General features: G+C 40.5%; 1 protein-coding gene across 2 annotated transcripts in view; it reads left to right on the top strand.

Annotated features, from left to right (window-relative positions):
• Positions 1-25,205, top strand: part of TMCC3 (transmembrane and coiled-coil domain family 3) — a 133,077-nt gene that overhangs the window by 66,959 nt on the left and 40,913 nt on the right. Inside the window, exon 1 of one of the 2 annotated variants that reach the window (XM_036401314.1) lies at positions 21,221-21,370. The exons of the other annotated variant lie outside the window; for it this stretch is intronic. Coding sequence (XP_036257207.1) covers positions 21,293-21,370 — 78 coding nt within the window. The 5' untranslated portion in view covers positions 21,221-21,292. Of the gene's footprint in view, positions 1-21,220; positions 21,371-25,205 lie in introns of those variants that run through there. 2 annotated transcript variants of the gene reach the window in all.

Here is a 25,205-nt window from a genome sequence, read left to right as displayed (position 1 = left end):
TCCTGTAAGGAGGGAGACAGATATTTAAATGGGCAGATTGTCAGAAGAGAAAATTATTTTAAGCTTTTTTAAGCTCATCTACTAATGAGTCAGAGCTTTAATTCCCAATGAATTAAACAGATAATCTGAGAGAGTTGTATACTTAAGCAGTTGATGGCTAAATTCTTAAAAATACTCAAGTTATTTTGATGGTAGAACTGAAGCCCCTGAATCACTCAGACTTTGCAGTGTTGGACCCAAAACGCTCTACTTGCATTAAAAATTTGATAAAACTCAGACACTATCTGTAAAAAATATTCAGTCAGAAAAAGTGCATTCTCCAAGTGAATGTACTGTTTCCACTTCACATTTATAGTCAAAAGGATTTTAAAGGTTAAACACTTTACATTTTTGGACAAACATGGAAGTGAAACTTTTAGCAAAATTTTACAGCACTTTTATGTTCCTTTTGTGTTGACACAGGCCACAGGTCAGATTTTATCTGCATAAAAGATAAGAAAGATCCCTATTATAGTACCAGAGAAAATGGGTAAAAGTATAATTTTAGAGGCAAAAATCTTGCTTAGTTTAGTGGAATCAGACTTTTCCTAGTGTGTTTAAGAATATTAGTTCTTTGCAAAATAATTCTTGCCCTTAGAATAAAATGCCAGAAAATCTCCCACATACATGAGGAAAAAGAGTCACTGTACTAGCATAAGCCTGTAAGCACCACTGGAGGCATTATTGCTTGAACAATGTGGGTTTATTAACTTGCATTATTCAACATCTAAAGATACACTGCTTGTTTCTTGTGTGTAATAATATCAATGCCAAAACTAATATATGTTAGATCCTATGGGGGAAAGCCTTGGAGCTCCTTGCATGCAAGCTGCAGCTTCTTGCTTGTTCTCCAAGAGGGCACATTAAAAGGCCTTTTTGGCTTGTTTTTGAGGTGCTGGGCCTTTCCTGTGTTATCATCTCAGACCTTCCAGGTGGTGGCACTGTCAGCATAACCCTTGGCTCCCAGCTCTTCTCCCCATCCCTCCCTCCTGTTGCCTCTTGTGGTGCAGAGGACAAAAGCTGAGACTCTTTTAACTCACAGCTTCTTGGTCAGTGCCTTCATACCAGTTCAGAACGATCACGGAATGGTTTGGGTTGGAAGGGATCTTAAAAATCATCTGGTTCCACCCAACCCTCCTGCCATGAGCAGGGACATCTTGTGTTTAGAGTACGTTTCTCAGATCCTCATCCAGCCTGGTCTCTTCCAGGGATAGGGAGTCCATAGCTTCTCTGGGCAGCCTATTCCAGTGTCTCAGCACCCTCATAAAGATTTTCTTCCTAGTATCTTATCTAAAGTTGCCATCTCTAAGTCTAAGGAGGAATTAGGAAGACGTTGTTTTCTAGGGATGTAATGGTCAATAGCAGTTTTGGCTGTAGTGCTGGCCCACTTTAGCTCGTGTGCTGTCCCAGCTGTGAGATCTATGGGGGTTTGTGTTCATCTTCGGATTTCAGATGGTACTTTTCGTGCTGCTTGTATCTGTTAAAATGCTGTATGTTTTGTGCTCTGAGACATTTCCTGACTACTCAGTGGAAATATCTGATTAATTAGATATCATTAGGTTAAATATAGTTAAATACAGACACACAGGTAATTGCTTCAAGGATGATGCTTGCATAAATAATTTTTCCTGTTGTTTTTCTTTTCCCTAGTTCAGCTGTTGAAATACAACCTGTTCTTTGTTTTGCAATGGAAAGACCCCATACAACAAGGAGACATAGCTAGAAATCAATCATGCACAAATGTTGTCCAATAAAAGTGTGAGAAAATGAGGAAAATAAAATAGCTTTTTCACTAACTTTTTGAAATCTAGTAAAGGGACCTGAGCCTGGTAAAGTTCAGACTTGGCCATTTACCATAGAAATAGAACACTGAATAAAGGGTACTTCTAGCAAGGAATTTCTGTAATTTCTCTTTGTTTAGTGTAAACCTACTTCTCCTGAATAGATAGGATTTTGGAGATGTCCAGCAGTAATTTATGCCTAGTTTGTACCTTAGTGCATGGAGCTTCCAATCCAATTGGGTTTATCTAGTATGTTGTATTTAAGTGGTGTCTGTTTCATTTATGAACTCCTAATTTTTTATGCACATAAGTATGGTGAAAGGTATGCCAAAAGAAATATCCACATTTGGATTGAAATGATCCATTAATATGAAAGACCAAGATATATCATCATCATTTGTATTCATGCACATGCTAAATAATTGTGTTTTCAGAGTGGGTATATTATGGCATTCTGATTCTGAAATAATTACAAGTCTCAGCTATAGCTGAATGATTAGTTGCAGCGATTTAGCTCTGCAAGAAATATGAATATATATATATATATATATACACACTGTTAACATGGTGTGGGGCAGCAGTGGTGAAGATAAATCTGTGGCTGTGCTGATAATTCACCTTTCCAGACAGCAACATTCATCTTTTTGTCAGTATTTGTACCCATCCACCTCTGTAAAACTGGGAAACACTATTAGAATTAGATCCTTGTTTTCAGTATTGTTGTAATTGAAACCATTATATTATTTAGTTTTCTGAGATCTTGTGTGCCATAACTGTGCTCATACACCCTGATGTCCTAATGCTTTCAGTGATATTTAGTGCTGTGCTTGGTAGGACTAAAATGTGCCAAAAGCAGTTTGTTTGATTATTCTGAATATTTTGCTAACTATTTGATTTCTTTGGTTTTTCTCGAAATGGTTAGCACTTACAGCTTCTTTGTTTTGTGGTTTTTTTTTTTTTTTTTTGTGGTCTGAAATTTTGAAAATTGTAGTGCAAATAACAAAAATAGTAATTCAAATAGGCTTAAGTACTTCATTTGGAAACATTTGCAATTGACTCATTCATAGGTGATAATCTGAGCAACAAGTAATCTTTCTAGTCATCACCAGAAGCGATGATAAAATTACCTTTTGTTTTTTAAAGAAAAAAAAAGTACATTTCCAAATAAAGATCAAAACTTAAGCATAGAGAGGTTGTTTGGAAGTCACTTCTTCATTAAAAAAATGAAGGCTGTTGCTCCCTGCCTTAAGCAAGGGACAGCAAAGAAAGACAACCACATCATTGCACTTTGTATTCTCAGCTGCAGTATGGTGTCACCAGACTCACTAACCTGCCAAAGAGCTAGCTTTGGCTACAGGGCTTTTGCTGCCCCAGACAAACCTGAGCACTGACATGGTTCATTGCCTGGGCTGTACCTTTGAGCATGTCCTCTACAGCTTTTTACCTTTTGCAGAAAATATATAAGATAGCATCCAATCATATAGGACAAGGGGTTTTTTTTTCTTATTTTTCCCTAATTAAGCAGAATTTATATTTTTTTCCTCTTTACCACTGAATTTATTAACATTTTTCTGCATTAAAGTGAGAAGATGTTCAGCTGTAGCTTTAACCCAGAGAATTTATGTTAATCATCAGTGAATTACATGGTAGTGATTGAATTTATCAGAGTATTATGCTAGGACAGCAAGTTTCATAGTTTTTTTTTCCTTTCACTTTTCTGTAATGAAGGATAAGAGGGATATCTGCAGGTGGCAATAGTACTGAAGCTGTAGCCGTATGCTCTTTGGAGGTTTTAATGGGTAGATTACCATCAAGTTAATTTTCATGTTTGCCTTCTGCAATTCTGATTCAGTCAACTGCTTAACTGATGCTGTAGACTGGGGCAGTCCCTAATGTCTGACTGCAAATCTGAGTGCCAGATTCTCCATACCACCAGCAGTATCTACAATAGGCAAAGTCATGAATGGCTTTCAAAATTTCAGTGTTTGTCTATGTAACTATTTATTGATTGATTTTTGAACCACTGAGTGCAGACATGGATTTCTAGTGACAGCACAGTGACATTTGTATCATTAGCATGATGTTAATGTGCAGTGCAAGAAGCTATAATAATAGTCACAAATTGCAGATTTTTTCAATGAATTTGAAGGATAAAATGTGGTGTGTACCCAAAATAAAAAACACCAGCTATATGAAGCCCAGGTTCTAGCCTGCACTTGCTTTTCTGAGGTGAATTGATGGTGCTGATGGGTAGCAGCAATATCCGAAGAGTGTAATGGTACCTGTGCAGCTTTGAGGGCAGGCTGCACCCGCCCCCTTTGAGAAGGGGTGCCCTGGGCATGAGCAGCAGCACGAGGCTGCTGGGGTTAGCTGTTAGTGGGCTCCTGTGCTGTGGGTTTCAGGTATGCTCAGGACAGACCTTAAGCATCTTATATATGGGCTGCTGAAACATGGAATTGCTGGAAAATACTCTTGGAGGTGCAGCTGGGTCCATGGCTAATGGACTTGGACCAGCATCCCAGGTGTTTACCTGGCATTCAGTGGATTGCACAATGCCTTTTGCAATTTTCTTCTTGAGTAGGAACACAGCTAAAGTGTCAGAAGTAGCTACTTCATTTGGTCATTGCACTATGATACACTGAATTTCCCACTGCAGTAGATAAAGACCAGCTGGGATTACAGAAACATTGCAAACACTGCACAAAGTAATAAGCAGTTCTCAATTTGCAGTTTATTACAATTTTTCTTCTGCTTCATTGTTACTTGGGTTATTGGCCCACTGAAAATTAAATAAGGTTTTTCTTTGACACAAGTAGTTTACCTTAGGAGGCAATGCTAACTGAAGAGAAAAACCAAAGTTCTATTTATGGTCTATGTGGTGGCGTTTTTATTCCACAAAATGGGGAAGCCACTCAAAATTCTAGTTGCTGCTAGATTAACTCTTTGTCGAAAATATTATCTTCTGGGAGGGGGTCTAATTTATGTATTCTTACTACTTTGCTGACTAGCAGTAGTTCAAAATAAAGAACATTTTGGCAGAAATTTAATCATTACATGTGGTTGTGAATGCCCATTTCTCAGAGAAAATTGTCCCTGTAATTGTGCTACCATTTTAACTGGTATTTTAATTATGGGTCTTCTGCTTATCAGGGTGAATCCAGGGACCATTTGTTGTGCACCTGAATCCACTGACTAAAATGTTGGAAAAATAAACTCTGTGTAAAATGTAAGAGAGTTATTTGAAATAATGAAATAGTTCTAAGTGCCAAACTAACATGTGAAATCAAAGCAAAAATGAGTCAGCTTGTTGTGACTCTGGGAGCAGCCGGTGAGGTGGGGACTCTGTGACCTACTTTGCTGCTCTGGTCGATTGGTGTTAGTCATCCCAGAGGCCAAACCCCTAAATTTCACATCTGTTGGTATTGTTACTCAGGTGATAGTGAAAGAAAGTCCATTTCAAGCACATCTGTGATTTCTCATACTGTGATTCACTATACCTGACTAGACTTGTTCTATAAGGTTAGCATGTTGTTGGCCTTCATATATTTCATCCCTGTTTTTTAAGTAATTTTTGTTTTGCAGCCTCAAATAGTCTAAGCCTTCAAGAAAACTTTTATGGTAATAGAATTCAGTAGTCATGTCAGGAAAAATCTAGCTAAGACTAAGCCTGTAGGTATTTTATTTAATTTTTGATCCTAAATTATCTGAGCTACCTTGTACCATAGGCCTTCTTTCTTGGCAGACTTAGAGTTCAGCCTTGTGAAGGAACCACAGCAAAGGTTAAGAGAAATGAGCATCCAATACACATAAGAGGAATTTTATTACAGTAGTGGTGGGTGGAAATGGGGTTAACTGTGTTGACTCTGTTACTGTGAACCAAAGATCAGACACCAGTTTCTGTTGTCAGGGTTCAAACTCAGTTATAGAGCTGTGACTTCAGCTGTCCTTAATTACCTTGAGGTAAAAAAAAGGGAGAGTCATAAAAACACCTTGTCATTGCTGGGCAAGGAATTGCTGGTTTGTTTAGAAGTTGAGACTGATGTCTCTGTGTGTATGTGCATGCTTCAGATCTGTACTATTGTGTTTATGGGCTTTTAAATAAGATGACTTAAAAAGGTTCTGAGATAGTTTAAAGTCTTGGCTGAATTACACAGATTACTCAACTGCTGAGGAATCTGGGTGCCCCCAACCCATATGAATTGTGCTGCACAATGTAGATAAATGGTTTACAGGCCAGCAGTAATGTTCTCAAAACTTATTGCTCCTTCTCAGTTTTACAGCATGGGCTGATCATACAGAGGGTTCATAGGGGACATCAAAACATCTTTCAGCAAGTGTTAGACTTGTGTGTTTGCTGTGCTGTCACATTCCAACTCGTTGTCCTGTGGCTCTCAGAAAGGTGGTTCTTCCTGGGCTGTGGTGGGCACAGGCCCATCACCTCCCACACTAGGAGGTGATGCCTCAAGCTTTCTCCATGACAGGCATCTGTCTTCTGCCATGCCCCAGGTCATCTAAGGAAAGGATCAGGAGATTATGTTGCAGCTGTTGGGAAGGATGGCACAGTCCCCTGGCAGAGCTAGCCAGCCTGTGACAGGGCCACTCAGTTTGCACTCCCCATGTGACGCATGCCCCAGGGCCGGCTGCTGGAGCCTGCAGCCCCCGAGTGCCGCTGTGCACCCTGTGCAGCCCCACTGCCACCCCAGAGCTGTCCCCTCTGCAGGGCAGCCAAAAGTCACCCTCAGTGCTGCTGCCCGGTGTGTGCCACGGGCTGCTGCCATGGCTCACGGGCTTCTCTCAGCAGCCCAGGGAGTTCAAAACAGCAATGACTGTGTGCCACAGAACCACTGCTTGAGTTTTCGTTCTCTCTTCTCTTGCTTCTCCCATACTGTTGCCGCCTCCTCTGTGCTCTTCCATGTCCTATCACTTTCTTCCCCCCATACTTCCAGATGATTGTACAAGACATGGGTTAAAAATAGTCTTCCAGAGGAGAAACATGTTTGCAACAACGGAAGCTAATGTAAACAAAACCCAATAGAATGGTTTTCTGGTTCACAGTTTTATTAATATCTTTAGCTTTAAAGGGATTTGAGATTTTTTGTGAGGTAAATGACCTGTTGCAGGCTACACAGATATTTCAAGTTAAATAAAAAATTTAAGGCATAGTAGAGTCTTCATGCATACTCCTGTTGCTTGGGATTGGAAAGGTTACTGAAGACTTCCTTTCCTGTTGCTATGCATTTTATTTTCATTGTTGGGAAGTGTAGATGAAGGTGAAGGTAGCAGCTATTTCAGGAGGCTGTCTGTGAAGCAGAAAAGTGTTTTAGATAGATACCTTTTTCCATTCTTGTTCCCCTGTGCACAAAAGCAGATGCCAAGTACCACATGCTCCTCTATCTTGTCTGTCAGGAGCTTACGTAGGATTCATCTCTGCTTTTGTGTAAAAGCTTCTAAGGGAGTCTCAGGTACCAAGCTGAGCTGGTTCCTCTGTCACCATCCCTGTGTCCATTTTGTCAAAATGCACCTGGAGAAGAATCACCAAATTGTATGTGTCCAGGTAGCTTTCTATGACAGTCCCTGGGGTCCTGTAATGTGAAAATGTTTGAAAAACATAGCAGCAGTAAGATGGAGATACCGGTGGTGCACCTTTTTTCCCCCTGAGATAAAGGGGAAAAAAAAGCAGTTTTTGCTGGGCCTATATCCAAGGTAGCTAGTGTTAGAAAAGAAGTCTGCAAGCAGATTTAAACAGATAAAAACTGCTTAAAATTTTTATCATATCTTATCATTGGAGGCAACAATGTCTCTCAGCAGAATTTTCATCCACTCCATGAGTGGACAAAGGAGGATGTGCACCTGCAGGGCAATTCCCTGAGTACATGGTAGGTGAGATCTGCCACCCCAGTCCCCTCATCTTCTGCTCTTGCTAGCAGAAATGTAAGATGTGTATCTCCAGAGCAAATGAAGCCATGTCAAACTGAAGGTTTGCTGTCCCTTGCCTGGGACAAAAAAGCACAGGGTTTTTTTACCAGCACTGTAGCCAAAATGTGCACTATACACTGGTTTTAATTTTTTAGGCTTCCAGTGATTGATATACATTGAGAAATACATTTTCACAAATATAAGCAGATTGTTTACATTGAGTCTTTTCATCTCAGAGCAAACTTAAAATATGGCATTTTTACATTACAGCATGCCAACAGCTGGGGTGGATTATTTCAGGCAAGCTTTTGTGTCTTGCAGTATCACCTACACAGCAGATTGCTTAGCTTTGTTCCCATGTTTAGCCTCAGTTATAACTTTCTCAATGCCCACATGTTTAAGTTCCCTCTAAAACTGGCTGCTGCCACAAAATAACCCCATTTCTGTTATAAGAATAACATTTAAATGACATAGCCTGGCCAAAACCAATCTGGGCTGACAACAATTTCTATCAGTACACAGCTGAGGCATCAGCCTTCAGCTGAAGAGTCCAGTTAACAACACCTATCTTTCTTGCAATTTATTTCAAATTCAGCTGTCTCAGGCATCCATCTGCTATCTTCCATCTTTTAGAGAAGTTGACAGAAATGAAATTAGTGGTAAATTGTCTGGGGAGAGAAATTCATTCTGTTCTGACAGTGCAAAAACATATGACAATATACCTGGTGCTGGTATGGAGGCCAGCACAGTGCTCAGGAGTTTCTGCTCTGAGGAGGGTATGATTGTGGATATGTTTAGCAGCATCACTTAGATGCATTTATTTAGGTTATACTAAACCCCAAATGCTTCAAAGAATTTATATATATAATAAAAATATCCTTCAGCCTTTATTTGAAAGATCCATGTATGTTTCAAATCTTTCAAGTAAATCACAAAATCCAAGAGTGTAGAAAGATTGAGGTTGAATGTTAATAAAAGATTGCAGCAGGAGGTAGGCCTTTCAAACTCCCTGGTTATCGTGTTAATACTGAGACCATGTCTGAAAGTTAATTCTGGTGTTTTTTTTTTTTTCTCTGTTGTTTTGCTAGTGCCTCACCCTGATACTCTCCAGATCTCTCTTGAGGAAAGGCATATTAAAAATGGTGTGAAAAGACCAAGTAGATTATCCTGGAAAAGTTAAGTTTTAACAAATGGTGCTTGTACTATAGCCCTGAGTGATGGATAATTTAGTAAAATATCAGTGTGCCTTTGAAATAACATTATGGAAGAGCCATTGGCCATAAATTAAGTCAATTGCCTGTATGTGTGCATTCCTAAATTCTCAAAAATAGTTTCCACGTTCTAACCATGTGCCACATGATCTGAGAATGTCATAAGATTCTTCAGTGTGTAAGTGTCTGAAGGGAGGGTGTCAGGAGGATGGAGCCAGACTCTTCTCAGTGTGCCAAACAATAGGACAAGAGGCAATGGGCAGAAACTGATGCACAGGAAATCCCACCTGAACATGAGGAAGAACTTCTTCACTATGCATGTGAGTGGGCACGGGAGCAGGCTGCCCACATAGGCTGTGGAGTCTCCCTCACTGGAGATATTCAGAAGCCATTTCAATACAATCATGAGTAATGTGCTCTAGCAGACCCTGGTTGAACAGGGAGGATGGACTGGATGACTTCCAGTGGTCCCATCCAATCTTTGCCATTCTGTTATTCAATACTTGCATTAATTCATCAGCATCTTTGCAAGTCTGCATGAAATTTGAAGTCCAAAAAATTAGTCCTGAGTATCCATTGCAGCAGGTATCTCACCTATGCAGTAAGTTCTGCCTTAGCTGCTTCAGAGACTGATGCTTAGCAGTACTGACAGCATGATCTAAAAGATCTAACTCAATTTTGATGTGTCAGGGGTAGAAATCACCACTTGTCAAAGCAGCAGCACTATATGCTGATCAAATCTAGATGATCAAAATCAGTTTAATTACTATTGTTAAATTTAAATCAGGAAGATAACATACATACAGAAACCTAGAGACATATTTCTGAAATTTCTTACAGGGAACAAACTGTCGTCATGGATATAAACCTTAGGAAGATTTTCTGCACTTATTCAATTAAATCCTACTAAATGGAATTAGGGAAAGCCAGCTAGAACAAATTATGTATTTCTTCCCTCCTCCTGAGACACTGTTCTGATAGAAGTGCTCCTGCTAGCTTGCAGCCCAGTTAAACATATAATCTGTGAAGTCTTAAAACTGCAAGACTTCATATTTCTGATTCAATAAGTGATGCTATTGCATATTCTTTATTTTGTATGTAGCTATCTGTAAATGTATTGGTGTGTTTATGTGTACACATATAACTTATGTATATAAATTCTAGCTTGATGCACACAAGTAAATGTAACTGAGAGCTCCATATCTAACATTCAGAAGTATCCAAGTGCCACAGAACTTGTAGTGAAAAGCATTTCAAATTCACTCATGGATGAAAACGGGATTTTAATGCACATCTGCAGCAGGACTGTAGTAAACTAGAGCCATATTCAAAGCTGTGACTGCTTTGAATGGTTCTGCAGAGCATTAGAAGCACTTACTCATTCCAATTACCACTCTTTTTTCCTTGCTTTAGTGCCTGCCCACAATTTATGGAATTAAAACCCATTTGCCATACCAGAAGTAATTTGAAAGGGTCCTTAGTTGTTGAAAATTGATAATGTTCACAAAAATCTAAAGGTTTATCACAGCTCCATCACATTTTTAAAATCTTTTGCAATAATTGATTACTAAAAATCAGCTCAAAACCCTCTCCAATCAACCTGTAACAAGCAGAATGAGTCCACTTACTTTTTTCCTTTTGGGGTAGAAATGTACCAAGATTGGTACATCCTTTCTCAAAGGAACTCTTTGCTTTCTTCCCACTGCCCTGTTTTACTGTCCATCCAGCAGAGTACCCAGCCAACAACTGCTCAGACTTTTGGAAGACTGAAGTGAGGGCTGCATGATGTAGGTGTTCCCCCTGCCCACCGTGCACTGCCACATGTAAACTGCTCACTCTACCTATGAAATGCTGTAAGCACTCGGGAGGCATAAATTAATAATGTGTGTTTATACATATGCATGTATGCAGAATATCTAATGAACAAAGAGAAGGGAGCTTGAGCAGTATATTTTTAACCTCCAAGTTTTCTGTCTAGTGTTATTCTTCTTTCTGATTCTGCAGGACAGTATGAGGATGTTGATGACAGGCATGAAGGGATTTGTTTGCTGAAGTGTCATTCACAACTGCTGAGGAACATTGGGAAACTAGGAGAGTGGGAGATGCTGGTGTGCATGTATTTGATGACACAATGTTTGTATGCGTGCAGGTCTAGAAGTTACAAAAGGAAACAAAATCACAGAATGTTCTGAGTTGGAAGGGAGCCACAGGGCTCATCTTGTCCAGCCCTTAAGTGGATGGCTCATGTGGGGATGGCACCTGTGACCTTGTCGTTATTACCACCACGCTCTGACAACAGGGTCAGCAGGGTTATGACAAGAGGTTCTGGGGGAATCATGTCAAAAAAACGTTTGTCACAATGCAAACAAGCTGCAGAAAGTTCATCTCTGTGCATGCAAAGAGGACGTAAAAAGCTGTCTGTAAATACAGAACACACCTTCTGGGGACAAAACCTGATGAACTGGGGTCAGTTAATCTCTTCTGGTTTTAAATTCCTGTATGATTTTGATAGATGGCTGAAGATGTCATGCTGAGAGTTGCTGAACATTTGTTTGTTTTTATTCTCATCTTAAGAAGATTATTCACTTCAAGCTATTTAAATGCTTAGGGACATTGTTTAACTTGTTAATGTTTATTTGCTGCTGTCCCCATTCACTACAGAGGAATACAAGGATTCCCTGCTGATTTAGTTTAATTTATCTGCTTCTTTTCTCTATCAGTGAAGCTGAGTTGTGTATACATGCACCCTCATTTCATACTATTGGATGCCTTATAAAAATAAATACATTCTAGTTCTGGAGACTGACCATATGAAGTTCAGATAACTAAAGGAAATTTAGGAGTAGCAAAGTTACCAGTATCAAAGAGAAAAGTTTGTAGAGATTTAGTGCAACATCTCCTGGAGATGACTCATTCTTGGAGAAGATGAGCATATTTCTGCTGGGTCAGCTATTTAGTTATATAGAATTTTTTTTTTCTCTTTTCTTGAAAACCAGATGATTGTTTATGTATGGTGCTTTATCTCCACAGATGTTCTAATGCCACATTTGCATTTTTGGTCCTTCAAGCAGTTCTGCTAGTTTTCATCTTTCCCTCATCTTAGTTTCAGCAGCTGGTATTATGATATTCAGATATAACTGCTGATCTCAGCTCTACCAGAAAATTCATACTGAAGCTTTCTGCTAGGTTTTTGCTTGGATGAAGCTGCTTGTTATTTTTCCAAAGCCTAACTAATTCAAGCTGTTATTGAAGTTCTATTAGGGAAAAAAAAAAAAGGAAAATAGTTCATTTTAAAGGTTAAATAGTTCATTTTGGGATGCCCATGATTTTACAAATTTTCATAAGTAATAGGCTGACTTAAGATTTGACTCCATGTCTTTTACATTAAGAGTCTTTGGATACGCATGTACCCTATGTACACAATTAAATCTTTGTCAGCTAAAAATACAATACATGATTAACTTTTTTTTACTTCTGATGTCTTCTGTGTTCTGCCTTCTGCCCCCAAGCATGATTCCCTGCCCACTTTCGTGAGTCAACACCACAGCTTGAGTAGATGTGCCAGTAGAAGATGAGGGAGCTAATAAAACTCAGACATATGTATTTTCGCAATGTAATAATTTATTTTGTTTTGACAGAAATAGCTCTCACCTGCACCAGCTCTCAGAGCAGCTCACTGTTATTGAATCTAAATTACAAGCCAGCTTTAAAGGATAAGATTCTAGACTAAACACAGGCGTTAAGGGTACACCTCTCTGCCCTGATAATACACACATGTGTAGCATTACAGGCTACTAGCCATCAGTTCTACATACTAACTGAAGCTGTGTCATCCAAGCAGTCAGTGGTTTTTGTTGCAGCTTAAGTACATAGTCTGAATACTCCTCTGCCCAAGTTACTGCCTGTGGACAGCTTGCATTGGCTGCTTCCACACTGATATCACCAACCAGCCATTTCTTTTTATGGCCCTGAGGCCTTGGATAGCTTCCCATGCCCATAAATCCGAGGACACTGATGTCAGCTGGTGGCTGTGCTGGGGAGGCCCCACCTGGGACTGGGATCATCCTTCACCTCGGAAAGGGGCGTGTGTGGAGAGCACCCTTTTGTACCTGCTGGCTGGTGCTGGCTGTGCATTCGGCAGGGCTGCAGGTGTGTGACCAGCATGGCTTTGCTCACCAGCTAAGGCAGAACCTGAGACTTTCAGCTCAAGCAAGTCCTCGAGCCATGCCTAGAGGTTCAGTGTAATGAAACAGAACTGCTGAAAATGGTAGGTTATTTTGTGAAAACTTGTGGTAGAAATGAAAAATAATTTTTACTAATATTTTCCTGTTAGTTTTCAAACTGGATAAGGTTTATGATCTGATATCTCAAAGGAAGATGATGTGAGAAAATGAACTGTTTAGAAAAAAAGACAACCTTTCATTGTAAGAAATGCCAGATTCTGGTGAGTGTAAATGAAGAATACAGTCTGTTGTTTTGTGGTTGTATCAGACCTCTATGATTGAAATGCTGAAAATCATTGGAATTAGTAAGGGTCAGACTTGCAAAGTAGAATCTGTCAGGTCCCATGTGATACCGCTTTTTTCTTTTGTCTTAACTTATATAATAGGACTTTTTCTTGGCTGTGCTACTTTGTTGTAACTTTTGTGTACCTACGCCCTAGAAATCTTAATTACTATTGATATATGCCTTGTTGCTTTTATAGTCTTTATACTGCTATTAGTTTATATATTGCACCAATACTTTCTTCTGAGACTCCTAATTCACAAGTGTTTCAAAACCTACGTGATGTAATCTGTATTAGCACAATGAACAAGCTGGAATATGAAATTTCTCCCTTTACAATACTTAAAGTTATTGATAAGGTTGTGTATATGTGTGAGACATAAACACACAAACACAAATAAATTTAAGGGAACCTTGTAAAAGAACACTGGTAGGCCTATGACTATAACAGTTTTTTCCTCTCTTTTGATATTTAAGCGTTTGTCTGTGAGATTCTTGTTGATAACATCATGCCTTTATACTGTCTGGGCTTGAAAATTCTGTTATCTGTAAAATTGTGAGCCTGAGATGGTTACAAATCAGAAGTGGGGAGCTACTCGTGGCTGAAGCAGAGGCAACTACTTTGCAACCCTCACTATCAGACCAACCCAACCCAGCTGCCAAAACTGGTTTTGTTGGGTTTTTTTTTTAAAGGCAAGAAGAGAGGCAGCTTCATTTTTCAGTGACATTTGAGGCCAGCTGATGAAGAATATATTGGTGGGCACTGAAAGGGAAGAGGATTTCAGTTTATTCCAGCCCCAGAGCAGCCTGTCTGCTGCGGGGTGTCTTGTGTCCTGTCGGATGTCTGTGGACATTGAGGTTCTCTCTCCTTCTGTTGGCTTAGGATTGATTTATGTATAAATGCTTCGTAGACATAGCTGTATTGGTAAATAAAAAGAAATCCTACCCTCCATACATATAATTCTAGTAAGAAAAGATTGGTTACAGTTATGCTGGGCATAAAGGCAATAATTTTGTTTCAGAAAATTGCATTGCTACATAGCAGAATAGGAATTTTTATTGGGAGATGTTGTGTCTTTTCTGTTCAGTTCTCTAGTGATCTCATGCTGTAATGTTTTCCAGTAATGGAAGTTCAGGGGGAACTCCCCCTAAAATACTAGGACTCTACTGTGTCAATACAGCTTCCAAAAATATTGCAGAATAAGCTGCTGCTTATATATTCTTGCTCAGCTCAGGTCCCAAGGATAAGACAATGGTACTGTGTGATATCTCATATAATTCATTGGTTGTATAAGAATAAAGCAGAAGACTTCAGTTTGTCAAAGACTGTCTCCCAAATTTTGTAATGAATAATACCTTACTAAATCATGATTTTAAAAGCCCCAAAGAATCATTATGAATATTGTTTTAAAAACACATTTATTTGTTTAAAGTTTTATAGTAATGACCCAGAAGTGGCTTCTTGACATGTTACTGTATTTAGATATGTAAAGGGAGTGTGTTGCTAGATACTTAAAAAAATGGCTGATACTCATGTATCTAGCATAATAGAAATATCTATGCTATGCTCTGGAGTTTTTTTGTTTGCAATTTCTTGCCTTTAAAATATTTGTTGTTAAAATCAGGTGCTTGGAAAATTTCCTCAGTTAGATGAATTGTAGGTGATCATCTTTTACATTCGTGAGGGAATTTGAACTTCATGTCCTTGTAGCTTGCATCTCTGTAGATAGAGTCACTGTAATAAAACTCAAAGGGCTATGTTGCAACAACTCTCATCAGGACAAGGTGTAGGCTTACATGTATAATCATTAATTTTTCTGTCCTCTCATAACCCATCTGTGTTTTTCTGGTTGACTGGCAAGTGAGTCCTAATTCTGCATCTGACTTTGTCGATTGATATGGAAATAATTGATGTCACACATTTAGCATGACATGACTTATACAGAGCCACCACCATGCAATGTACCTCATAGATGAATAAAAATTGACAGGTTCCTATCCAGCACTGTCTGCTATCTCTGTGCAGCCCTCAGCCACAAACTGAGCAGGGATTCTGTGCAGCTATGGCCGTAGAGCAGTAGAGTGAAAGCTGCAGTGTATTAACTTACAGAGCCTTTAGGAGCTCAGATGTCACCTACCCAGCTACATGCCACCTCAGGGGGACTGCAGGCGCTGCTGCTCACAGAGTGGGTTAGGGATGGCACATTCCAAGAGCAATTCCTGTGCTCGTGGGCTATGTCTAGTGTGCTTGTTTTAATTTGAGATAAAACGTTGCCCTGATATAACCACAAGAATATGAAGTAATAGGAGATTCAGACTGGTTGTCTTCTGGCAACAGTGTGAGTGGTTTGGATGCAAGTTCATATTTGTGTTTTGGAAGGGGGTACACCTTTATGTGCCAGCAGGCTGCAGCTGTTCGTCCTGCATGCCTTGTGACAATGTCAAAGTGGCTGATTTGGGACTAAGAGGCTGCATACATTCATTCTCAGGCAGCCACAAATCACATACTATGAGGCAGAAGAAAATTTGTAAGCTGATGAGCAGCAACCATTCATGTTGCTAGAGGGAGAATTCTCTACTTGCCTCTGCAATATGGACTATCTTTAATGTAAATAGCTGGGCTCCAGGCGAGTTTTGGGTATACAGAACAGTTGGCATTTCAGTCTGCTACAAAGGTGGCTCTTACTCACAGCATTTGAAATGCAAAACACTGCCACCATCTAGTAGGTACTGTTTGCACTATCGCTGTCACTCAGCAGCAGCAGTGAGGAATTATGTAGCTGAATTTTCCTAGGTTGTATGAGAATGAGGAAAGGCCTGGAAATTGCCTTTCATCACACAGCAAGGGACACACAATAGTATGCAGGGAAAAGGAAAAAGAAGGAGAACTTCTGTTACCCTGAACTGGAATTTTTTACTTGCTTCTCTATACTTCGCTCCCTATAAGTGCATCTCACTAATATATGAAAGTCTTTGTTTTGCAGTTTCTTGCTGTGTAGAAAATGTATACTCACAAAGTTTCCAGAGCTATTCTATTGTAAAAGCAGATAAAACATTTGGGACTATTGTGATAGCAGATAAAACATTTCTTAATCAGAAGAGGACATTTCTTAGTCAGGAAGAGAGGGGTTAATTTAAAATTTTATTTTGATATCTGAAAGTTTATCAACATCTTCTGAACGCTTGTCAGAGCTTGGCAATACAATCTGCAAGTCTTAGTGTGATCCCATGGTAGTTTGTGCTGGGTACAAACCAGCAGAGTATCTCCTTTGCTGTGAGTGTGAAAGGCTCATGCTTTGGCAGAGGAACTGGGAACTGTGACAGTGCACTCAGGGCTAACTGCAAGACCAATGCCACTCAGCACTATCCCACTTGACCTCAGACTTGGAAATGACTAACAGTCTCTTTTCACGTAGACCCTTTCCCTGGAGGCTGGCTGATGAAAGCTTTTGGAAAAAGATTTGGAGGACAAGTTAAAAAGTCTCTCAAAAGAAGTCCCAGTATCCTGTTTAGAGTACAGATGTTACCATTGTGGGAAAAGGGATCTTTGTCTTCTTCCTGATTGTACCTCTGCCAACATACCTTTGACATCAGATATTTAATTTCTCCCCATGAACATTAGAACACAACATTCAATAATAGCACTTTAAATTCTGGAGTTCAAGGTTCTCCACACGAGAAAGGTGTGCCATGCTTCCCCTTTTGCAAATAGGGTAGTAGAAGTCCAAAGAATAAAAGTAAATTGCCAAGACTCAAATTCATGATAAAACTGGAAAGAGAATGGGACCAAACCTTGAGCCAGCCTCCAAATGAAAGAATTTCCATGTTTTCCACCTCTATAAAGGTCCCAAAAAGGGTCTTTTTTGTTACTTCCCAGTATGTGTGCGTGACACCATCTAGGGGATTGTATTGTGTGGGAGTTGGGTTTTGTTAGGCAATCCCAAAAGTGCACTGGCACTTCTGGTCCCACCATGGCCTATGCATAAGTCAGCATGGAAAATTTATAGGTTGTAGGTGGGAGTGGTATGTCTGCTGTGCAAGCATTACACATAGTCATGGGGCAAAAAATGGATGGCAAAGATGCAGTCTCTGAAGAGAAGAGTGAGACGGGAACCATCTTGGGAAAGCTCAGGCTCCAGCTGATAGGTCTCCTTTGGTCAGTGCCTCTGCTGCACCTCCAGAGATTTCAATTTCCTAAAACATGGCAATACAGGCAACTGCAGTATTGATGTCTGTCCCTCTGAAAACCAAATACAGTAGTGAATACTCTTGTACAGTGATCATAAGTCTTTACTAGACCTTCTGCTCCTAATAGGCATCACTCTTTAAAAGGTCACTTTAATAAGGTAGGCAAAATGTAAATACCAAGAGTTAAGCATTGTGGATCAAGCCAGCATGCTGAACTGAGGGGAAGGACTGGAAAAGAATGGGCACTGACTGCTGGGCACTCAGTGAGGGATTTTGAGGCATTTGAACTTTAAAATTGGCAAAATGGACAGCTGGAATGATTTGCCATTTTATCATTAATTTAAGCAATAGAAATTAGTGTTTAAAATGCTTTCAGAGAAGAACAAAGGATAAGAGAATGAAACTGGACTACCGTTTCTATCTAAGTCACTGTGAGTCCAGCTCATGCTCTTGCTGCTATCTGGAAGAATTTGCTTTAGTGGAGTTAAGGTTTAGTAGAGAGCAGGTGCAGTGTGTGGGAAGAACACTTATTTAAACTCTGTGGGCTTTTGAAAATGAGAGTGAGAGAAGTACCCAGTGAAGCTCTCAGTAGTACTGTGCTGTGCAGTATTCTGCCATGTTCAGGGTGTCACGTCTCTGTTTTGGAGTGAGGAAGGAGAGCTGTACAAACCAGCTGTGTGTGCAAGAGGAGGGCAGGTGGTCTTTGTTCAGCCAAGCCATATGAAATGCATTCTGCAAATGTGCCATAGGAAAAGAACCTGCTCCAGCTCAGGAAGGACCTAGAGGCCCACGTGTGAGAAGGAAAGATAAAGGGGGGAAAAGAGCAGCCTTTGGTCAGAGAATTGCATTGCACCACAGTTTGACATAAATTCTGAAGACACAGATGATTTAAGTCCAACATATGAAAAGAACCATTTCTTTAGATGTCTGCACCTGCAGACACTGTCAAAATTACAATGAATTACAGTGGCTCCTAATTCAGCTTGTGTGGAAGGACTCTCCTGACCCATGGGACAGGTGTCTCCACCCAAGCAGCTGTTTGTCCTCCACTATACCTTGCTGCTGTGTGCAGCAGTTGTTCCCAATGGATTGGCTTGCTGTCCTGTGGTCACAGCTCCTCCAGGAGCTGCCAGTGCCAGGGCTTTCACTGTTGGCACAGGAGCTGGGAGCTGCTGTTTCTGGTATGCACCACTGAGAGCAGTGCCCAAGCAACAGATCCACAGGCTTGCTTGGAAGGTGTGACTAATGCAACCCTGGGGTCTTACAAACCAGCTATACTATGTTCTCTTCTTAGAGGCTACATCAGGACAGAGCTTTCTTTGTAAATATAGTACTCTGCATGTTGATACTACCTCTAAATATATATTGCATATTCCTGCCTCTTTTTATCTTCAAGAGAAGTTTCACCATTTTGTGGCTAGTCTGCTGCTACTATTTAAATAAGGCTGATATGTAAATAAAACTCTTAAACTTTTGAATAAAGTATGATTTATAATAAGCCTTCTATTACTAAAACATCAAGCAGTTGCAGTATTTTATGTGTCCCTATTCCAACTGCTTACCCTTTCTATGCTTTGATCAACTACATCTGGCAAGACTTTAAAAAAACCCTGAAAGTTTCTGAGGAAATAAGGGTGTTTCATCCTAGGTGCTGAAAACCACACATTCCTGTTTGGAAATATGCAATTATTTCTTCAGTGAAAACCCCAAGCCCCACAAAATTTGCCTATTTAATTTTTTACTCAATTTACCTCCGGAGTTCCTCACTCTCTGGCACATGAATTAATGTTCATGTCTGAGCTGAAGGACTGAAAAAAGTTTCTATTTCTGCTTTTTTCCCAGCAGCCTTTTAACTTCAGCTAACTCATTCAGCTTCATAGGAAGTATAGGAAGGGTGGCAAGTCACCATCTGTGTGCAGTATCTAGTGTTAGTTTGGTACTTTGAATACTGCATTAGGAAAATAGTGCTTCCTTTAGTAAACCCACTCATTGTTTACTTTGGGATAACTTTGTTAAAACTGGTGTTAGAGTTGAAGATGAAACACCTGCCAAGAAGGTGAGGTCTTGTAGTATTTCTTTTTATTTTAGAATTCCAGGTCTTTTATTTATGAAGACCTCATTACTTTAAAACACTATCAAGGTCCTCATGTCAGATAATTAACCTCTGACAGTACTGTTATGTTGGAACATATGATTCCAATAAAACAAACAAATGGCAACAGGGAAACATTTTCTTAAAGCTGCAAGGTCCTCCTAGGGTAGTTAACTATGTTGATATTTAAGTATGTTTATATACCCACATGCCTTGGGACTGTTGCTATCTCCATCTAGAGAAAAAAAGCAGTGTGAGTTGTGCATGAGCATGAGAGCAACTCTACCTAAAAGGTGAAGTCCTGCTACTCCTGCAAGAGCTGGCCTGAAGGAACTCCATATTTACTTGTGTAATAATTAGCAGTGGTAACTCAACAAGTCTGTTTATTTCAGAAAGGAAAAGAAATACATTTCCTCTACTACTTACTGATTATAAAACAGTATTTTACTTGCACTTTTCAGTGGGTTAAAATGTGTTAAGTGTCACTTAAATGCATTCCTCAGCATAGAAAATCTGAAGAGGAATGTGAAGATCAGTCAGAAGCTCCACTCAACTCTTAGGAATTTAAGTGCATTGGCATACACATGCCCAGGAAAACAAGTTTTCCTTGAGCATTCAGAAGTATGGTTTGAAGCTCCCCTGTGCCAGGATATTGAAGGATTTATCTCACATAGGTAATATGCAGAAAATGGGGCTGAATTGGTTGCTGTGCTGCTCTACCGAACACTTTGGAAAATTCAAGCTCTGATTATTTAGTTGGTTTGACAGAATGTTGATACAATTTTATTGTGAAAGCTTATAGGTATCAAGGGCTTTCAAGCAGCAGTGTTCGTTGTGTCCAGGGTACCTTAGGCTGCCAAAGTCAAAACCTTACAAGTGAGTCTGTCCAAAACTGACAACGCAATGCTTCTGGTTTCTTCCTTTCTTTCCCCTTTGGACTTCTGAACCTTTAGGTTCACAATATGCTGCGCTTTGTGAGGTTTCACAGTGACCACAGGGTTTAGGTTTGTTTTAAGGCAAGTCGAGATTGCTTGATGGTAACTCCCTCCAAGACCTGGATCGGACCCAAACCAGCAGCAGTCAGCGGGAGGAACTGTCATCCCTCTGTTCAGCCATTTTTCTGGGATATCATCGTGTCCCAGCTCCGGCTGTCCCCTCAGACAGGACGGCCTTGAAAATTAAACAAACGAAGGGACTTCTGGCCCAGTCCCTCTGGCTAAGCTCTCTCCCACCTTCATCCCCTCGCAGGCGTCCTTCCTTTTTCGAAGGAGGGGGACACCCCAGCCGGGCCCCCCTCAGGACCCGTGCGGCGGGACCCGGAGCGCGGAGGGCCCGGTCGGGCTGGGGAGCGGCGGGGCGGCCGCGGTGCGGGCGGGGCCCTGCGGGCGGGGCGTGCCCGGCGCTCCCGCGCGGCGGCGGCCCCGCTCCTGATCCTGATCCCGATCCCGCTCGGTCCCGCGGCCGCGGGGCTGGTGCTTGGGCGGCCCTGGGCGGCACCGCGCCCGGCGTGGGGCAGCGGGCAGAGCAGCAGCAGCAGCAGCGCAAACACACGCACAAGCATGCCGGGCAGCGACACGGCGCTCGCCGTGGACAGGACGTACTCGGACCCGGAGCGGCACCGGCGCCGCAAGACGAGGGTAAGGCGGGAGACAGCCGGCGACCCGGGCGGCGGCGGCGCTTCGGCTGCCTGGGGGATTGGGGTGCCGAGCTCTGACAGGCAGCCGCCAACCTGCAGCACTTTCCCCGTGAGGTCTCCGCGTTTCCTAGGCTGACGATCTAAAGGGAAGGTTTTTTCCTATGTGATTCTTTCACGTTCATGCTCTGAACACTTTTTGGTATAAGAAAATGAAATGAAACTGGATATTGACTTCATAGAAACCAATGTTCGAGGTATCCCCGCAATCGAAACCAAAGGGATACAAGTGTAATAGAGAACTTACTCACCAGAGTCAACAGTGCCGATGATTTAATGCCGTGAAACTGTCTCGATCACAGTGGTGAATACTGGGGCTTGGTTCTGTTTCTCAAGGTTTGTTTAATAAACTCTGGAGCAGGTGATTGTATCTGGCAGCAGAGAATTATTATGGTTCCTTTTATGAAGTTAAAAGAGGGCTGTGGCAGGAATGGAACTTGACAGAAAAAGTGCACCTGTGTGTTGTAGGGATAAAGTAAGAATAAAATATATATCCATGATGTATGGCTTTATGAAATAGTTTTTCGTAGTCTCCTGGCAAGTTCATCTTTCTTTATTTTTGTGTTTGGTTCATATGGTATATATATAAACATAAACATGTGTAGGCAAAGCTGTGATCCTTTCATGTATTTAGTAGCTTTTATGGTAGGTGTTCTGTTGATGAAGGCACTTTGCTTTTTAGTTTAAAGTTCTTGCCTAAGTGTTCAGTTCAAAAACATGTAAAAAGTGGCTCTTTCTTCCCATGCACTGCAGGAAAGGAAAAACAAGGTTGCTCTAGCTGACTTGGGATATTGGCAGAAATTCTGTTTTCTGTGCTGAGATCCTGGGTCAGACAACAAATGAACTTTATGGTTGGAAGTGTAAGAATCAACTATTTGTGAGGCGAGATCTTTTCTGGGAGGTGACTGGGGTGAAGGTTTTGGGTGTTTTATTTTCCAGTACTGCGCATTAGCAGTATTCTCCATCCCTCTTGCCCATTAATTCACAGTGATGAAAAGGAGATGGTGTGATTCAGATTGCTTCAGAATAATGAAATATTTTAAAAATAGGTAACCCTATACACTGTAGCATTACTACTGGAATCTACAATGCTCTTCACACTACACTGTAAGGTGAATATGACACATGCTAGTCATATTGAGTTAACAGTCATGCATTTCCTGTGTTCTTCTCTGTTGAAAGTTGAACTCATTAGTTTCTCTTTCATTGGTCTTGCTGTAAGAATAGTCACTACCTACCTAAGTGTGGCCACGGAGAAAAGTTGCATATCTTCATAATTTTTGGCATATTTAAAGGTTAAACTCTGCTCCCTACTCTAGTTGTTTTATTTAAAAGTATAAAGTATCATGGCTAATGCTGTGTTGTTTATTGTACTTGTGTATTGACATTAAAAAAAAAATCTCATGTTTAAGGCAATTTAAAAATAGCATTGGTCTTCTGTCTGATTTTGGATTTCTTTTAATCAGAATTAGTGTCCCTTCCCTTCCTGTGACCATGAGGGCTGGAAATACAACTCTATACAAGTTTAGAGTTGTATGTAATTGTGATGCTCCAGGGTTTGGGCTTTACAAGTTGTGTCAAATATCACAGAACTTATAAAGTAATTGCTAGGTATGGTAGCAGCATGTTGTATGTTCCAGATGATGGTAAGACCTTGTATTAAATCTGTTTGTGCTTAGTCCAGACAAATTGGAATTTTTCCTGGGTAAATTGCTTGGATAACTTCAATGTTTCTCTTACTGCCTTAGCCATAGGGGTAGAAATGGTCACGCACTGGAGCAGCAAGAACTGGTGCTATTATGTAGAAAAAAGGCAAGAAATTAGAATGCTGGTTTTTATTTAGAGACTGAACAAAAATCATCAGAGCAGCTGAAGTTAAAGCTGCCATTCTCGAACATGGATGGAGAAGAATAATGCAGTGCATGGACACAACAATACAGAGCTGGTAGTGGGGTTCTCAAGAGCCTGAGCAGACTAGGGAGGCTTGCTGTGTGAAGAATACCTTGGAGCTGGATTTGGTAGCAGGATAGGACATGTTGTAAGTAAGGTGAGATCCATTTAATAAAGTCTGGGGAAAAGAGAGGTGTTAAAGTAGAAGCTGCATCTCCTAGTCTGTATAAAATAGGCTACTGAGTCCAGTTTTTAGGTGATGGGTGTTAAAGGAATTCTCCAGCCTATAGGTTACTGCACGTCTTCCAAGACCAGCTAAGGATTTTCCTTATGAGAAAGTGACACCTTTTCATTGGACAGGTAAAATGACAGTTCCAGAATTGCTATTGTGTATACTGTAGGAAGGCAGCATTAAATTTAGTTTGCAGATATGCTGGAACAGTTTACTGTAAATACAGCCTTCGGAGTTTAAAAATGTAGAGTCCAAGGGGATTTAAATATTTTTGCTGCAGCCAAAAAGCTTCTTCAGTGTATTGCAACAGGTCTGCTCAATACCTTCTTCTTTGAGGCCGTTTGAAGTGTAAGATATTGTGGGTTCTGCTAATAATTCTCCAAATGTCACATTTTGTGTGATGTTCCCAGTGGCTGAACGAGAGGAAATACTTTATTTAGGTATAGTTGGATCATTCTTAACTTAGGAGAGTCACTGCTGCTGCTGAAGGCCAAATATTTTGAAGGAGAGGCTGTTCTCTCTTCTTGGATGTTCTCTTCCTTGGATGAATCATGAGAGAGTCCAGCTATGCCATGCACAGCAGTACTGAGTGGGGTGTAAAACCACTATTACATGAAGTGTAATGGATTTAGTGCCTTACAGTTCTGCTTTTATGTGATGGGTACAGATTTATAGCCATGTAGTTGCCTTAGTTCTGGAAAATCATCCATCTCCAGATTAGGAAGGGTGCCCTTCCAGGAGATTTTGCCTGCCTCTCCTTGCCAATAGTATCTGGTCACTATAATCTGGATTACTGCAGATCGCTCCGGTGGTGTAGGTGAAATCCATGGACAATACAGCCATGCAAAACATTTCCTGTCTTCTCTGCTAATGCCAGTTGCTGCAGCTTCACTGTGCTTAACATCCACTTCTAGCTGATTCCTGCAACGCTTCAAAACAAATCTTTGAAAAACATTCAAAATCAGGACCTATGATATGAAGTAGAACAATTTGGGAACAGAAGTTGCATTTTTAGTTGTACTGAACAAAGTACTTCTCTTGCTGGAATGTAACTGGCAGGATAGTTTAAAAAAGTGTAATAGTGCTTTCTTAAGGAAGTTGATTTTGCAGTAAGTAATTGTGGAAGACTAGGGTGTTCAGATTCTGGCCACACTATATTTCTTGATCAGTAAGTCCATGTAGAGGTCTATGCAATTGCAATAATTCACATTCCTGAAGCTCAAACTGGCCTAGCTATGCTAACCTGTGCCTCACTGTGCTGACTTTTACTTCAAGAGCACTGTGTCAGGACTGCCTTTCAAGGCTCTATAAGGGTCTGTTAAAGCTATCTTTTTTCTTTTTTTTTTTTTAATCTGTTGATCAGGACATTGCTCTTCACTCTTGATGTCTTACCCATTACTGAACAAGAACCCTCTGCATTTCATCAGGACTATAAATTTATATGTATGGCTTTGGAGGAGAAAAGTCCTTTTCCAGTACAACTAAAACACATAAATTCCTTAACTGCAACCCATCAGCAGTCTATGTAGAAGTCTGCTTGCTTTTAGCAAGTACCAGATGCGTTTGAGAAGTCCCAATTGATTTCTTGCACATTGGAGCTTATTCAGAACTTTCTTTTTATTAGTGGAAAACAGAATTGTAAGAAGCCTTCCTTTAT

Source organism: Molothrus ater, chromosome 5 (assembly GCF_012460135.2).
Source record: "Molothrus ater isolate BHLD 08-10-18 breed brown headed cowbird chromosome 5, BPBGC_Mater_1.1, whole genome shotgun sequence".
NCBI lineage: Eukaryota > Metazoa > Chordata > Aves > Passeriformes > Icteridae > Molothrus > Molothrus ater.
The sequence above is the reverse complement of the archived record's forward strand: the minus strand, read 5'-3'. Positions and strand labels throughout refer to the sequence as shown.